Source organism: Carcharodon carcharias, chromosome 24 (genome assembly GCF_017639515.1).
Source record: "Carcharodon carcharias isolate sCarCar2 chromosome 24, sCarCar2.pri, whole genome shotgun sequence".
NCBI classification, from domain to species: domain Eukaryota; kingdom Metazoa; phylum Chordata; class Chondrichthyes; order Lamniformes; family Lamnidae; genus Carcharodon; species Carcharodon carcharias.
The window spans coordinates 15183933-15200670 of NC_054490.1; the positions used below are offsets into that span (position 1 = coordinate 15183933).

General features: G+C 56.7%; 1 protein-coding gene across 1 annotated transcript in view; it reads left to right on the top strand.

Moving 5' to 3' along the window:
• The first annotated feature begins 575 nt into the window (after positions 1 to 575).
• The window catches only part of aldh3b1 (aldehyde dehydrogenase 3 family, member B1), a 309412-nt gene continuing 293249 nt past the window's right edge, over positions 576 to 16738 (top strand). The window contains exon 1 of the mRNA XM_041174008.1: positions 576 to 737. Within this exon, the coding sequence (XP_041029942.1) occupies positions 576 to 737 (162 nt within the window). The remainder of the gene's footprint in view (positions 738 to 16738) is intronic.

Consider the following 16738-nt stretch of genomic DNA (forward strand, 5'->3'; position numbering starts at 1 on the left):
GAGCTCTGCATTTACAGTGCTCTGTGTTTACAGAGCTCTGTGTTTACAAAGCTCTGTGTTTACAGTGCTGTTTGTTTACAGTGCTCTGTATTTACAGTGCTCTGTGTTTACAGTGCTCTGTGTTTACAGTGCTCTGCATTTACAGTGCTCTGTGTTTACAGTGCTCTGTGTTTCCAGTGCTCTGTGTTTACAGTGCTCTGCAATTACAGTGCTCTGTGTTTACAATGCTCTGTGTTTCCAGTGCTCTGTGTTTCCAGTGCTCTGTGTTTAGTGCTCTGTGTTTACAGTGCTCTGCATTTACAGTGCTCTGTCTTAACAGTGCTCTGTGTTTACAAAGCTCTGTGTTTACAGTGCTGTGTTTACAGTGCTCTGTGTTTACAGTGCTCTGTGTTTACAAAGCTCTGTGTTTACAGTGCTGTGTTTACAGTGCTCTGTGTTTACAGTGCTCTGTGTTTACAGTGCTCTGTGTTTACAGTGCTCTGAGTTTACAGTGCTCTGTTTACAGTGCTCTGTGTTTAGAGTGCTCTGTGTTTTTCTTACAGATCGCTGTGTGGTTGTTCAGGAGCCTCTCTACAATGACAACCTTCACTGATTCTTTGCTGAGATTAAGAGGTGCCTTTGTGAGTGGAAAGAGCCAACCCGTGGATTTTAGGATCAATCAATTAAACGCCCTGATCCAGTTGCTGGAGGAGAATGAAGTTGCGCTCCTCAGTGTGCTTTACCAAGACCTCCACAAGGTTGGTCTGGATAACGACAGGATTTAAACTACAGGGTCTACATCACGGGAACCTGTCACCCAGTGAGTGGGTCTGTGAGGGCCTGTCACGCTGTGGGGCAGCCTGTCACCCAATGGGAGAGCCCGTCACTCTGTGGGAGAGCTTGACACGCTGTGGCGCAGCCTGTCACCCAATGGGAGAGCCTGTCACTCTGTGGGGCAGCCTGTCACCCAATGGGAGAGGCTGTCACTCTGTGGGGCAGCCTGTCACCCAATGGGAGAGCCTGTCACTCTGTGGGAGAGCCTGTCACCCTGTGGGAGAGACTGTCACTCTGTGGGAGAGCCTGTCACCCTGTGGGAGAGACTGTCACTCTGTGGGAGAGCCTGTCATGCTGTGGGAGAGCCTGTCACCCTGTGGGAGAGACTGTCACTCTGTGGGAGAGCCTGTCACTCTGTGGGAGAGCCTGTCACTCTGTGGTGCAGCCTGTCACCCAATGAGAGAGCCTGTCATACTGTGGGAGAGCCTGTCACCCAATGGGAGAGCCTGTCACGCTGTGGGAGAGCCTGTCACGCTGTGGGAGAGCCTGTCACTCTGTGGGAGAGCCTGTTACCCAATGAGAGAGCCTGTCATGCTGTGGGAGAGCCTGTCACGCTATGGGAGAGCCTGTCACCCAATGGGAGAGCCTGTCATGCTGTGGGAGAGCCTGTCACTCTGTGGGAGAGCCTGTCACGCTGTGGGAGAGCTTGTCATGCTGTGGGAGAGACTGTCGCTCTGTGGGAGAGCCTGTCACGCTGTGGGAGAGCCGGTCACACAATGGGAGAGCCTGTCATGCTGTGGGAGAGCCTGTCACTCTGTGGGAGAGCCTGTCACGTTGTGGGAGAGCTTGTCATGCTGCGGGAGAGCCTGACACCCAATGAGAGAGCCTGTCACTCTGTGGGAGAGCCTGTCACGCTGTGGGAGAGCATGTCACCCAATGGGAGAGCCTGTCACACTGTGGGAGAGCCTGTCATGCTGTGGGAGAGCCTGTCACTCTGTGGGAGACCTGACACACAGTGGGAGAGACTGTCACTCTGTGGGAGAGCCTGTCATGCTGTGGGAGAGACTGTCACTCTGTGGGAGAGCCTGTCATGCTGTGGGAGAGCCTGTCACGCAATTGGAGAGCCTGTAACTCTGTGGAAGAGACTGTCACTCTATGGGAATGCCTGTCATGCTGTGAGAGAACCTTTCAGGCTGTGGGAGAGACTGTCTCTCTGTGGGGCAGCTTGTCACCCAATGGGAGAGCCTGTCACTCTGGGTGAGAGCCTGTCACCCTGTGGGAGAGCCTGTCACTCTGTGGGAGAGACTGTCACTCTGTGGTGCAGCCTGTCACCAATGAGAGAGCCTGTCATTCTGTGGGAGAGCCTGTCACCCAATGGGAGAGCCTGTCACGCTGTGGGAGAGCCTGTCACGCTGTGGGAGAGCCTGTCACTCTGTGGGAGAGCCTGTCACTCTGTGGGAGAGCCTGTCACCTAATGGGAGAGCCTCTCACACTGTGGGAGAGCCTGTCATGCTGTGGGAGAGCCTGTCACCCAATGAGAGAGCCTGTCACTCTGTGGGAGAGCCTGTCACGCTGTGGGAGAGCCTGTCACGCTGTGGGAGAGACTGTCACTCTGTGGGGCAGCCTGTCACCCAATGAGAGAGCCTGTCACTCTGTGGGAGAGCCTGTCACTCTGTGGGAGAGCCTGTCATGCTGTGGGAGAGCCTGTCACTCTGTGAGAGACCTGACACACAGTGGGAGAGACTGTCACTCTGTGGGAGAGCCTGTCACGCTGTGGGACGGACTGTCACTCTGTGGAGCAGCCTGTCACCCAATGGGTGAGCCTGTCACGCTGTGGGAGAGCCTGTCACACAATTGGAGAGCCTGTAACACTGTGGAAGAGACTGTCACTCTATGGGAATGCCTGTCACACTGTGGGAGACCATGTCACTCTGTGGGAGATCCTGTCACTCTGTGGGAGAGCCTGACACACAGTGGGAAAGCCTGTCACGCTGTGGGAGAGCATCTCAATCTCAATGGGTGAGCCTGTCACCCTGTGTAAGAACCTGTCACCCTGTGGGTGAGCCTGTCACTTTGTGGGAGAGCCTGTCATGCTGTAGGAGGGCCTGTTGCACAGTGGGAAAGCCTGTCACCCAGTGGGAGAGCCTGTTGCACAGTGGGAGAGGCTGTTGCACAGTGGGAGAGCTTATCACCCTGTGGGAGAGCCTGTTGCACAGTGGGAGAGCCTGTCGCCCAGTTGGAGAGCCTGTGATGCTGTCGGGGTGCCTGTCACTCTGTGGGAGAGCCTGACACACCGTAGGAGAGCTTGTCGCACAGTGGGAGAGCCTGTCACCCAGTGGGAGAGCCTATTACACAGTGGGAAAACCTGTCATTCAGCAGGAGAGCCTATTGCACAGTGGGAGAGCCTGTCACCCCGTAGGAGAGCCTGTTGCACAGTGGGAGAGCCTGTCACCCAGTGGGAGAGCCTGTTGCACAGTGGGAGAGCCTGTCACCCAATGGGAGAGCCTGTCACTGAGTGGGAGAGTCTGTCACCCCGTAGGAGAGCCTGTCATCCTGTGGGAGATCCTGTTGCAAAGTGGGTGAGTCTGCCACCCAGTGGGAGAGCCTGTTGCACTGTGGGAAAGCCTGTCACCCTGTGGGAGAGCCTGTCACCCCATAGGAGAGCCTGTTGCACATTGGGAGCGCCTGTCACCCAGTGGGAGAGCCTATTGCACAGTGGGAGAACCTGTCATTCTGTAGGAGAGCCTGTTGCACAGTGGGAAAGCCTGTCACCCCAAGAGAGTGCCTGTCACCCAATAGGAGAGCCTGTGACACTTTGGGAGAGCCTATCACCGAGTGGGAGAGTCTGTCATCCCATAGGAGAGCCTGTTGCAAGGTGGGAAAGCTTGTAGCACAGTGGGAGAGCCTGTTGCTCAGTAGGAAAGCCTGTTGCACAGTGGGAGAGCCTGTTGCACAGTGGGAAAGCTTGTTGCACAGTGGGATAGCCTGTTGCACAGTGGGAAAGCCTGTTGTACAGTGGGAGAACCTGTTGCACAGTGGCAAAGCCTGTCACCCCGTGGGAGAGGCTGTTGCATTGTGGGAAAGCCTGTCACCCAGTGGGAGAGCCTATTGCACAGTGGGAAAACCTGTCATTCTGTAGGAGAGCCTACTGCACAGTGGGAGAGCCTGTCACCCTGTGGGAGATCCTGTTGTACAGTGGGAGAGCCTGTCACTCCATGGGAGAGCCTGTTGCACAGTGGAAGAGCCTGGTGCACAGTGGCAGAGCCTGTCACTCCATTGGATAGCCTATTGCACATTGGGAGAGCCTGTTGCACCGTGGGAGAGCATATTGCAAAGTGGGAGAGCCTGTCACCCTGTGGGAGAATCTGTTGCACAGTGGGAGAGCCTGTCACCCAGTAGGAGAGCCTGTTGCACAGTGGAAAAACGTGTAACACAGTGGGAGAGCCTGTTGCAAGTGGGAGAGCCGGTCACCCAGTCGGTGTGCCTGTTGCACAGTGGGATAACCTGACATTCTGTAGGATAGCCTGTTGCACAGTGGGAGAGCCTGTTGTACAGTGGGAAAGACTGTCACCCCATGGAAGAGCCTGTCCCCCAAAAGGAGAGCCTGTGACGCTGTGGGAGAACTGGTCACTCTGTGGGAGAGTCTGTCACCCCGTAGGAGAGCCTGTTGCACAGTGGGAAAGCTTATTGCATAGTGGGAGAGCCTGTTGCACAATGGGAAAGCCTGTCACCCAGTGGGAGAGCCTGTTGCACAGTGGGAGAGCCTGTTGCACAGTGGGAGAGCCTGTCGCACAGTGGGAGAGCCTGTTGCACAGTGGGAGAGCCTGTTGCACAGTGGGAGAGCCTGTTGCCCAGTTGGAGACCCTGTGATGCTGTCGGGGATCCTGTCACTCTGTGGGAGAGCCTGTCACCCCGTAGGAGAGCTTGTCGCACAGTGGGAGAGCCTGTCACCCAGTAGGAGAGCCTGTTTCACAGTGGGAGAACCTGTCATACAGTGGGGGACACTTTCACTCAGTGTAAGAACCTGTCACCCTGTGGGAGAGCCTGTCGCCCAGTGGGAGAGCCTGTCATACTGTGGGAGAGCCTGACACCCAATGGATAAGCCTGTCATACTGTGGGGGAGCTTGTGTCCGCTGTGGGAGAGCCTGTCACCCAGTCGGAGACCTGACACACAGTGGGAGAGCCTTTCACACTGTTGGAGAGCATCTCACTCTGCGATAGAGCCTGTCACTCTGTGGGAGAGCCTGCATCCCGTAGGATTGCCTTTCACCCTGTGGGAGAGCCTGTCACGCAGTGGGAGAGCCTATTGCACAGTAGGAAAACCTGTCATTCTGTAGGAGAGCCTGTTGCACAGTGGGAGAGCCTGTCACCCAGTGGGAGAGCCTGTTGCACAGTGGGAGAGTCTGTTATCCAGTGGGAGAGCCTGTTGCACAGTGGGAAAGCTTATCACCCAGTGGGAGAGCCTGTTGCACATTGAGAGAGCCTGTCACCCAGTGGGAGAGCCTATTGCACAGTGGGAGAACCTGACATTCTGTAGTAGAGCCTGTTGCACAGTGGGAGAGTCTGTTACCCAGTGGGAGAGCCTGTTGCACAGTGGGAAAGCTTGTCACCCAGTGGGAGAGCCTGTTGCACATTGAGAGAGCCTGTCACCCAGTGGGAGAGCCTATTGCACAGTGGGAGAACCTGACATTCTGTAGTAGAGCCTGTTGCACAGTGGGAGAGCCTGTCACCCAGTGGGAGAGCCTGTTGCACAGTGGGAGAGCCTGTCACCCTGTGGGAGAGCCTGTTGCACAGAGGGAGAGCCTGTCATCCAGTGGGAGGCACTGTCACTCTGTGTAAGAACCTGTTACCCTGTGGGAGAGCCTGTCATGCTGTAGGAGGGCCTGTTGCACACTGGCAAATCCTATCACCCAGTGGGAGAGCCTGTTGCACAGTGGGAGAGCCTGTTGCACATTGGGAGAGCCTGTCGCCCAGTTGGAGAGCCTGTGATGCTGTCGGGGAGCCTGTCACTCTGTGGGAGATCCTGTCACCCTGTAAGAGAGCTTGTCGCACAGTGGGAGAGCCTGTCACCCAGTGGGAGAGCCTATTGCACAGTGGGAGAGCCTGTCACCCAGTAGGAGAGCCTGTTGCACAGTGGGAGAGCCTGTCATCCAGTGGGAGACCCTGTCACTCAGTGTAAGAACCTGTCACCCTGTGGGAGAGCCTGTCGCCCTGTGGGAGAACCTGTCATACTGTGGGAGAGCCTGTCACCCAATGGATAAGCCTGTCATACTGTGGGGGAACTTGTTACGCTGTGGGAGAGCCTGTCACCCAGTAGGATACCTGACACAGTCGGAGAGCCTTTCACGCTGTGGGAGAACATCTCACTCTGTGAGTGAGCCTGTCACTCTGTGGGAGAGCCTGCATCCCGTAGGATTGCCTTTCACCCTGTGGGAGAGCCTGTCACGCAGTGGGAGAGCCTATTGCACAGTAGGAAAACCTGTCATTCTGTAGGAGAGCCTGTTGCACAGTGGGAGAGCCTGTCACCCAGTGGGAGAGCCTGTTGCACAGTGGGAGAGCCTGTCACCCAGTGGGAGAGCCTGTTGCACAGTGGGAGAGTCTGTTACCCAGTGGGAGAGCCTGTTGCACAGTGGGAAAGCTTGTCACCCAGTGGGAGAGCCTGTTGCACATTGAGAGAGCCTGTCACCCAGTGGGAGAGCCTATTGCACAGTGGGAGAACCTGACATTCTGGAGTAGAGTCTGTTGCACAGTGGGAGAGCCTGTCACCCAGTGGGAGAGCCTGATGCACAGTGGGAGAGCCTGTTACCCAGTGGGAGAGCCTCTTGCACAGTGGGAGAGCCTGTCACCCTGTGGGAGAGCCTGTTGCACAGAGGGAGAGCCTGTCATCCAGTGGGAGGCACTGTCACTCTGTGTAAGAACCTGTTACCCTGTGGGAGAGCCTGTCATGCTGTACGAGGGCCTGTTGCACACTGGCAAATCCTGTCACCCAGTGGGAGAGCCTGTTGCACAGTGGGAAAGCCTGTTGCACAGTGGGAGAGCCTGTCGCCCAGTTGGAGAGCCTGTGATGCTGTCGGGGAGCCTGTCACTCTGTGGGAGATCCTGTCACCCTGTAGGAGAGCTTGTCGCACAGTGGGAGAGCCTGTCGCCCAGTTGGAGAGCCTGTGATGCTGTCGGGGAGCCTGTCACTCTGTGGGAGATCCTGTCACCCTGTAGGAGAGCTTGTCGCACAGTGGGAGAGCCTGTCACCCAGTGGGAGAGCCTATTGCACAGTGGGAGAGCCTGTCACCCAGTAGGAGAGCCTGTTGCACAGTGGGAGAGCCTGTCATCCAGTGGGAGACCCTGTCACTCAGTGTAAGAACCTGTCACCCTGTGGGAGAGCCTGTCGCCCAGTGGGAGAACCTGTCATACTGTGGGAGAGCCTGTCACCCAATGGATAAGCCTGTCATACTGTGGGGGAACTTGTTACGCTGTGGGAGAGCCTGTCACCCAGTAGGATACCTGACACAGTCGGAGAGCCTTTCACGCTGTGGGAGAGCATCTCACTCTGAGTGAGCCTGTCACTCTGTGGGAGAGCCTGCATCCCGTAGGATTGTCTTTCACCCTGTGGGAGAGCCTGTCACGCAGTGGGAGAGCCTATTGCACAGTAGGAAAACCTGTCATTCTGTAGGAGAGCCTGTTGCACAGTGGGAGAGCCTGTCACCCAGTGGGAGAGCCTGTTGCACATTGGGAGAGTCTGTTACCCAGTGGGAGAGCCTGTTGCACAGTGGGAAAGCTTGTCACCCAGTGGGAGAGCCTGTTGCACATTGAGAGAGACTGTCACCCAGTGGGAGAGCCTATTGCACAGTGGGAGAACCTGACATTCTGTAGTAGAGCCTGTTGCACAGTGGGAAAGCCTGTCACCCCATGGGAGAGCCTGTCACCCAATAGGAGAGCCTGTGATGCTGTGGGCGAGCCTACCACTGAGCAGGAGAGCCTGTCACCCTGTAGGAGAGCCTGTTGCACAGTGGGAGAGCCTGTTGCACAGTGGGAGAACCTGTCATTCTGTAGGAGAGCCTGTTGCACAGTGGGAAAGACTGTCACCCCATGGAAGAGCCTGTCGCCCAATAGGAGAGCCTGTTGAACAGTGGGAAAACCTGTCATTCTGTAGGAGAGCCTATCGCACAGTGGGAGAGCCTGTTACCCAGTGGCAGAGCCTGTTGCACAGTGGGATAGCCTGTTACCCAGTGGGAGGGCCTGTTGCACAGTGGGAGAGCCTGTCACCCTGTGGGAGAGCCTGTTGCACAGTGGGAGAGCCTGTCACCCAGTGGGAGAGCCTGTTGCACTGTGGGAAAGCCTGTCACCCAGTGGGAGAACCTGTTGCAAATTGCGAGAGCCTGTCACCCATTGGGAGAGCCTGTTGCACAGTGGGAGAGTCTGTTACCCAGTGGGAGAGCCTGTTGCACAGTGGTAAAGCCTGTCACCCAGTGGGAGAGCCTGTTGAACATTGAGAGAGCCTGTCACCCAGTGGGAGAGCCTACTGCACAGTGGGAGAACTTGACATTCTGTAGTAGAGCCTGTTGCACAGTGGGAAAGCCTGTCACCCCATGGGAGAGCCTGTCGCCCAATAGGTGAGCCTGTGATGCTGTGGGAGAGCCTATCACTGAGCAGGTGAGCCTGTCACCCTGTAGGAGAGCCTGTTGCACAGTGGGAGAGCCTGTTGCACAGTGGGAAAGCCTGTCATTCTGTAGGAGAGCTTGTTGCACAGTGGGAAAGACTGTCACCCCATGGAAGAGCCTGTCGCCCAATAGGAGAGCCTGTTGAACACTGGGAGAGCCTGTCACCCAGCGGGAGACTGTCACTGAGCGGGAGAGTCTGTCACCCCGTAGGAGAGCCTGTCACTGAGTGGGAGAGCTTGTTGCACAGTGGGAGAGCCTGTCACACTGTGGGAGAGCCTGTCATCCAGTGGGAGACCCTGTCACTTTGTGTAAGAACCTGTCACCCAGTGGGAGAGCCTGTCGCCCAGTGGGAGAGCATGTCACCCAGTGGAAGAGCCTATCACCCAATGGGAGGGCCTGCAATACTGTGGGAGAGCCTGTCACCCAATGGGTGAGCCTGTCATACTGTGGGGGATCTTGTTACGCTGTGGGAGAGCCTCTCATCCATTGGGAGAGCCTGTGACACTCTGGGGGAGCCTGTCACCCAGTCGGAGACCTGACACACAGTGGGAGAGCCTTTCACGCTGTGGGAGAGCAACTCACTCTGCGATTGAGCCTGTCACTCTGTGGGAGAGCATACATCCCGTAGGATTGCCTATCACCCTGTGGGAGAGCCTGTCACCCAGTGGAAGAGCATATTGCACAGTGGGAAAACCTGTCATTCTGTAGGAGAGCCTATCGCACAGTAGGAGAGCCTGTTACCCAGTGGCAGCGCCTGTTGCACAGTGGGAGAGCCTGTCACCCTGTGGGAGAACCTGTTGCACAGTGGGAGAGCCCGTCACCCAGTGGGAGAGCCTGTTACAATGTGGGAAAGCCTGTCACCCAGTGGGAGAGCCTATTGTACAGTGGGAGAACCAGTCACAAAGTGGGAGAGCCTGTTGCACAGTGGGAGAGCCTGTCCCCCTGTGGGAGAGACTGTTGCACTGTGGGAAAGCCTGTCACCCAGTGGGAGAGCCTGTTGCAAAGTGGGAGAGCATGTCACCCCGTAGGAGAGCCTGTTGCACGTTGGGAGAGCCTGTCACCCAGTGGGAGAGCCTATTGCACAGTGGGAGAACCTGTCATTCTGTAGGAGATCCTATTTCACAGTGGGAAAGCCTGTCACCACAAGAGAGAGCCTGTCACCCAATAGGAGAGCCTGTGACACTGTGGGAGAGCCTATCACCGAGTGGGAGAGTCTGTCACCCCATAGGAGAGCCTGTTGCACAGTGGGAAAGCTTGTTGCACAGTGGGGGAGCCTGTTGCACAGTGGGAGAACCTGTTGCACAGTGGCAAAGCCTGTCACCCCCTGGGAGAGGCTGTTGCACAGTGGGAAGAGCCTGTAGCCCAATAGCAGAGCCTGTGATGCTGTGGGAGAACTGGTCACTCTGTGGGAGAGCCTATCACCCCAAGAGAGCCTGTTGCACAGTGGGAGAGCATGTCACCCAGTGGGAGAGCCTGTTGCAAAGTGTGAGAACCTGTCACCAAGTGGGAGGGCCTGTTGCACAGTGGGAGAGCCTGTCCCCCTGTGGGAGAGCCTGTTGCACTGCGGGAAAGCCTGTCACCCAGTGGGAGAGCCTGTTGCAAATTGGGAGAGCCTGTCACCCAGTGGGAGAGCCTATTGCACAGTGGGAGAACCTGTCATTCTGTAGGAGAGCCTGTTGCACAGTGGGAGAGCCTGTCACCCCAAGAGAGAGCCTGTCACCCAATAGGAGAGCCTGTGACACTGTGGGAGAGCCTATCACCGAGTGGGAGATTCTGTCACCCCATAGGAGAGCCTGTTGCACAGTTGGAAGGCTTGTTGCACAGTGGGAGAGCCTGTTGCACAGTGGAAAAAACCTGTAACCCAGTGGGAGAGACTGTTGCACTTGGGAGAGCCGGTCACCCAGTCGGAGTGCCTGTTGCACAGTGGGATAACCTGTCATTCTGTAGGATAGCCTGTTGCACAGTGGGAGAGCCTGTTGCATAGTCGGAAAGCCTGTTGCACAGTGGGAGAGCCTGTTGCACAGTGGGAAAGACTGTCACCCCATGGAAGAGCCTGTCCCCCAATAGGAGAGCCTGTGACGCTGTGGGAGAACTGGTCACTCTGTGGGAGAGCCTGTCACCCCAGGAGAGCCTGTTGCACAGTGGAGAAACTTTCATTGTATAGGAGAACCTGTTGCACAGTGGGAAAGCCTGTCACCCCAAGGGAGAGCCTGTCACCCGGTAGGTGAGCCTGTTGCACAGTGGGAAAGCTTGTTGCACAGTTGGAGAGCCTGTTGCACAGTGGCAAAGCCTGTCACCCCGTGGGAGAGCCTGTCACGCAATAGGAGAGCCTGTGACGCTGTGGGAGAACTGGTCACTCTGTGGGAGAGTCTGTCACCCCGTAGGAACGCCTGTTGCACAGTGGGAAATTTTGTTGCACTGTGGGAGAGCCTGTTGCACAATTGGAAAGCTTGTTGCACAGTGGGAGAGCCTGTTGCACAGTGGCAAAGCCTGTCACCCCGTGGGAGTGGCTGTTGCACAGTGGGAGAGCCTGTCACACAGTGGGAGAGCCTGTTGCACAGTGGGAGAGCCTGTTGCACAGTTGGAGAGCCTGTGATGCTGTCGGGGAGCCTGTCACTCTGTGGGAGAGCCTGTCACCCCGTAGGAGAGCTTGTCACACAGTGAGAGATCCTGTCACCCAGTGGGAGAGGCTATTGCACAGTGGGAGAGCATGTCACCCAGTAGGAGAGCCTGTTGCACATTGGGAGAGCCTATCATCCAGTGGGAGAGCCTGTTGCACAGTGGAAGTGCCTGTCACCCAGTGGGAGAGCCTGTTGCACAGTGGGAGAGCCTGTCACCCAGTGGGAGAGCCTGTTGCACTGTGGGAAAGCCTGTCACCCAGTGGGAGAGCCTGTTGCAAAGTGTGAGAACCTGTCACCAAGTGGGAGAGCCTGTTGCACAGTGGGAGAGCCTGCCCCCATGTGGGAGAGCCTGTTGCACTGTGGGACAGCCTGTTGCACAGTGGAAAACACCTGTAACCCAGTGAGAGAGCCTGTTGCACTTGGGAGAGCCGGTCACCCAGTCGGAGTGCCTGTTGCACAGTGGGATAACCTGTCATTCTGTAGGATAGCCTGTTGCACAGTGGGAGAGCCTGTTGCATAGTCAGAAAGCCTGTTGCACAGTGGGAGAGCCTGTTGCACAGTGGGAAAGACTGTCACCCCATGGAAGAGCCTGTCCCCCATTAGGAGAGCCTGTGACGCTGTGGGAGAACTGGTCACTCTGTGGGAGAGCCTGTCACCCCAGGAGAGCCTGTTGCACAGTGGAGAAACTTTCATTGTATAGGAGAGCCTGTTGCACAGTGGGAAAGCCTGTCACCCCAAGGGAGAGCCTGTCACCCAGTAGGAGAGCCTGTTGCACAGTGGGAAAGCTTGTTGCATAGTGGGAGAGCCTGTTGCACAATGGGAAAGCTTGTTGCACAGTTGGAGAGCCTGTTGCACAGTGGCAAAGCCTGTCGCCCCGTGGGAGAGGCTGTTGCACAGTGGGAAAGCCTGTCACCCCATGGGAGAGACTGTCCCCCAATAGGAGAGCCTGTGACGCTGTGGAAGAACTGGTCACTCTGTGGGAGAGTCTGTCACCCCGTAGGAAAGCCTGTTGCACAGTGGGAAATTTTGTTGCACTGTGGGAGAGCTTGTTGCACAGTGGCAAAGCCTGTCACCCCGTGGGAGAGGCTGTTGCACAGTGGGAAAGCCTGTCACACAGTGGGAGAGCCTGTTGCACAGTGGGAGAGCCTGTTGCACAGTGGGAGAGCCTGTTGCACAGTTGGAGAGCCTGTGATGCTCTCGGCGAGCCTGTCACTCTGTGGGAGAGCCTGTCACTCCGTAGGAGAGCTTGTCGCACAGTGAGAGATCCTGTCACCCAGTGGGAGAGCATATTGCACAGTGGGAGAGCCTGTCACCCAGTAGGAGAGCCTGTTGCACAGTGGGAGAGCCTGTCATCCAGTGGGAGACCCTGTCACTCAGTGTAAGTACCTGTCACCCAGTGGGAGAGCCTGTCGCCCAGTGGGAGAGCCTGTCATACTGTGGGAAAGCCTGTCACCCAATGGATAAGACTGTCATACTGTGGGGGAGCTTGTTACGCTGTGGGAGAGCCTGTCACCCAGTCGGAGACCTGACACAAAGTGGGAGAGCCTTTCATGCTGTGGGAGAGCATCTCACTCTGCGATAGAGCCTGTCAGTCTGTGGGAGAGCCTGCATCCCGTAGGATTGCCCATCACCCTGTGGGAGAGCCTGTCACCCAGTGGGAGAGCATATTGCACAGTGGGAAAACCAGTCATTCTGTAGGAGAGCCTATCGCACAGTGGGAGAGCCTGTCACCCAGTGGGAGAGCCTGTTGCACAGTGGGAGTGCCTGTCACCCAGCGGGAGAGCCTGTTGCACAGTGGGAGAGCCTGTCACCCAGTGGGAGAGCCTGTTGCACTGTGGGAAAGCCTGTCACCCAGTGGGAGAGCCTGTTGCAAAGTGTGAGAACCTGTCACCAAGTGGGAGAGCCTGTTGCACAGTGGGAGAGCATGTCCCCCTGTGGGAGAGCCTGTTGCACTGTGGGAAAGACTGTCACCCTGTGGGAGAGCCTGTTGCAAAGTGGGAGAGCCTGTCACCCTGTAGGAGAGCCTGTTGCACATTGGGAGAGCCTGTCACCCAGTGGGAGAGCCTATTGCACAGTGGGAGAACCTGTCATTCTTTAGGAGAGCCTATTTCACAGAGGGAAAGCCTGACACCCCATGAGAGAGCCTGTCACCCAATAGGAGAGCCTGTGACACTGTGGGAGAGCCTATCACCGAGTGGGAGATTCTGTCACCCCATAGGAGAGCCTGTTGCACAGTGCGAAAGCTTGTTGCACAGTGGGAGAGCCTGTTGCACAGTGGGAAAGCCTGTTGCACAGTGGGAGAGCCTGTCGCACAGTGGGAAAGCCTGTTGCACAGTGGGAGAACCTGTTGCACAGTGGCAAATCCTGTCACCCCGTGGGAGAGGCTGTTGCACAGTGGGAAAGCCTGTCACCCCATGGGAGTGCCTGTCACCCAATAGCAGAGCCTGTGATGCTGTGGGAGAACTGGTCACTCTGTGAGAGAGCCTATCACCCCAAGAGAGCCTGTTACACAGTGGGAGAGCCTGTCACCCAGTGGGAGAGCCTGTTGCACAGTGGGAAAACCTGTCATTCTGTAGGAGAGCCCACTGCACAGTGGGAGAGCCTGTCACTCTATGGGAGAGCCTGTTGCACAGTGGCAGAGCCTGTTGCAAAGTGGGAGAGCCTGTCACCCTGTGGGAGACCTGTTGCACAGTGGGAGAGCCTGTCAGCCAGTGGGAGAGCCTGTTGCACAGTGGAAAAAACCTGTAACCCAGTGGGAGAGCCTGTTGCACTTGGGAGAGCCGGTCACCCAGTCGGAGTGCCTGTTGCACAGTGGGATAACCTGTCATTCTGTAGGATAGCCAGTTGCACAGTGGGAGAGCCTGTTGCATAGTCAAAAAGCCTGTTGCACAGTGGGAGAGCCTGTTGCACAGTGGGAAAGACTTTCACCCCATGGAAGAGCCTGACCCCCAATAGGAGAGCCTGTGACACTGTGAGAGAACTGGTAACTCTGTGGGAGAGCCTGTCACCCCAGGAGAGCCTGTTGCACAGTGGAGAAACTTTCATTGTATAGGAGATCCTGTTGCACAGTGGGAAAGCTTGTTGCATAGTGGGAGAACCTGTTGCACAGTGGCAAATCCTGTCACCCCGTGGGAGAGGCTGTTGCACAATGGGAAAGCTTGTTGCACAGTTGGAGAGCATGTTGCACAGTGGCAAAGCCTGTCACCCCGTGGGAGAGGCTGTTGCACAGTGGGGAAGCCTGTCACCCCATGGGAGAGACTGTCCCCCAATAGGAGAGCCTGGGACGCTGTGGGAGAACTGGTCTCTCTGTGGGAGAGCCTGTCAACCCAAGAGAGCCTGTTGCACCATGGGAGAGCCTGTCACCCAGTGGGAGAGCCTATTGCACAGTGGGAGAGACTGTTACTCTGTGGGAGAGCCTGTTGTACAGTGGGAGAGCCTGTCACTCCATGGGAGAGCCTATTGCTCATTGGGAGAGCCTTTTGCACAGTAGGAGAGCCTGTTGCGAAGTGGGAGAGCCTGTCACCCTGTGGGAGAGCCTGTCACCCAGTGGGAGAGCCTGTTGCACAGTGGAAAAACCTGTAAAACCAGTGGGAGAGCCTGTTGCACAGTTGGAGAGCCTGTTGCTCAGTGGGAGAGCCTGTTGCCCAGTTGGAGAGCCTGTGATTCTGTCGGGGAGCCTGTCACTCTGTGGGAGAGCCTGTCACCCCGTAGGAGAGCTTGTCGCACAGTGAGAGAGCCTGTCACCCAGTGGGAGAGCCTAATGCACAGTGGGAGAGCCTGTCACCCGGTAGGAGAGCCTGTCGCACAGTGGGAGTGCCTGTCACCCAGTGGGAGAGCCTGTTGCACAGTGGGAAAGCCTGTCACCCAGTGGGAGAGCCTTTTGCAAAGTGGGAGAACCTGTCACCAAGTGGGAGAGCCTTTTGCACAGTGGGAGAGCCTGTCACCCAGTGGGAGAGCCTGTTGCACTGTGGGAAAGCCTGTCACGCTGTGGGAGAGCCTGTTGCAAAGTGGGAGAGCCTGTCACCCAGTGGGAGAGCCTATTGCACAGTGGGAGAACCTGTCATTCTGTAGGAGAGCCTGTTTCACAGTGGGAAAGCCTGTCACCCCAAGAGAGAGCCTGTCACCCAATAGGAGAGCCTGTGACACTGTGGGAGATACTATCACCGAGTGGGAGAGTCTGTCACCCCATAGGAGAGCCTGTTGCACAGTGGGAAAGCTTGTTGCACAGTGGGAGAGCCTGTTGCACGGTAGGAAAGCCTGTTGCACAGTGGGAGAGCCTGTTGCACAGTGGGAAAGCTTGTTGCACAGTGGGAGAGCCTGTTGCACAGTGGGAAAGCCTGTTGCACAGTGGGAGAACCTGTTGCACAGTGGCAAAGCCTGTCACCCCGTGGGAGAGGCTGTTGCACAGTGGGAAAGCCTTTCACCCCATGGGAGAGCCTGTCACCCAATAGCAGAGCCTGTGATGCTGTGGGAGAACTGGTAACTCTGTGAGAAAGCCTATCACCCCAAGAGAGCCTGTTGCACAGTGGGAGAGCCTGTCAGCCAGTGGGAGAGCCTATTGCACAGTGGGAAAACCTGTCATTCTGTAGGAGAGCCTACTGCACAGTGGGAGAGCCTGATACCTTGTGGGAGAACCTGTTGCACAGTGTGAGAGCCTGTCACCCAGTGGGAGAGCCTGTTGCACAGTCGAAAAAACCTGTAACCCAGTGGGAGAGCCTTTTGCAAGTGGGAGAGCCGATCACCCAGTCGGAGTGCCTGTTGCACAGTGGGATAACCTGTCATTCTGTAGGATAGCATGTTGCACAGTGGGAGAGCCTGTTGCATAGTCGGAAAGCTTGTGCACAGTGGGAGAGCCTGTTGCACAGTCGGAAAGACTGTCACCCCATGGAAGAGCCTGTCCCCCAATAGGAGAGCCTGTGACGCTGTGGGAGAACTGGTCACTCTGTGGGAGAGCCTGTCACCCCCAGAGAGCCTGCTGCACAGTGGAGAAACTTTCATTGTATAGGAGAGCCTGTTGCACAGTGGCAAATCCTGTCACCCCGTGGGAGAGGCTGTTGCACAGTGGGAACGCCTGTCACCCCATGGGAGAGCCTGTCACCAAATAGCCGAGCCTGTGATGCTGTGGGAGAACTGGTCAATCTGTGGGAGAGCCTATCACCCCAAGAGAGCCTGTTGCCCAGTGGGAGAGCATGTCACCCAGTAGGAGAGCCTACTGCACAGTGGGAGAGCCTGTAGCCCAGTGGGAGAGCCTGTTGCAAGTGGGAGAGCTGGTCACCCAGTCGGAGAGCCTGTTTCACAGTGGGAAAGACTGTCACCCCATGGGACAGACTGTCCCCCAAAAGGAGAGCCTGTGACACTGTGGGAGAACTGGTCACTCCGTGGGAGAGCCTGTCACCCCAGGAGAGCCTGTTGCACAGTGGGAAATTTTGTTGCACTGTGGGAGAGCCTGTTGCACAATGGGAAAGCTTGTTGCACAGTAGGAGAGCCTGTTGCACAGTGGCAAAGCCTGTCACCCCGTGGGAGAGGCTGTTGCACAGTGGGGAAGCCTGTCACCCAGTGGGAGAGCCTGTTGCACAGTGGGAGAGCCTGTTGCACAGTGGGAGAGCCTGTTGCCCAGTTGGAGACCCTGTGATGCTGTCGGGGATCCTGTCACTCTGTGGGAGAGGCTGTCACACCGTAGGAGAGCTTGTCGCACAGTGAGAGAGCCTG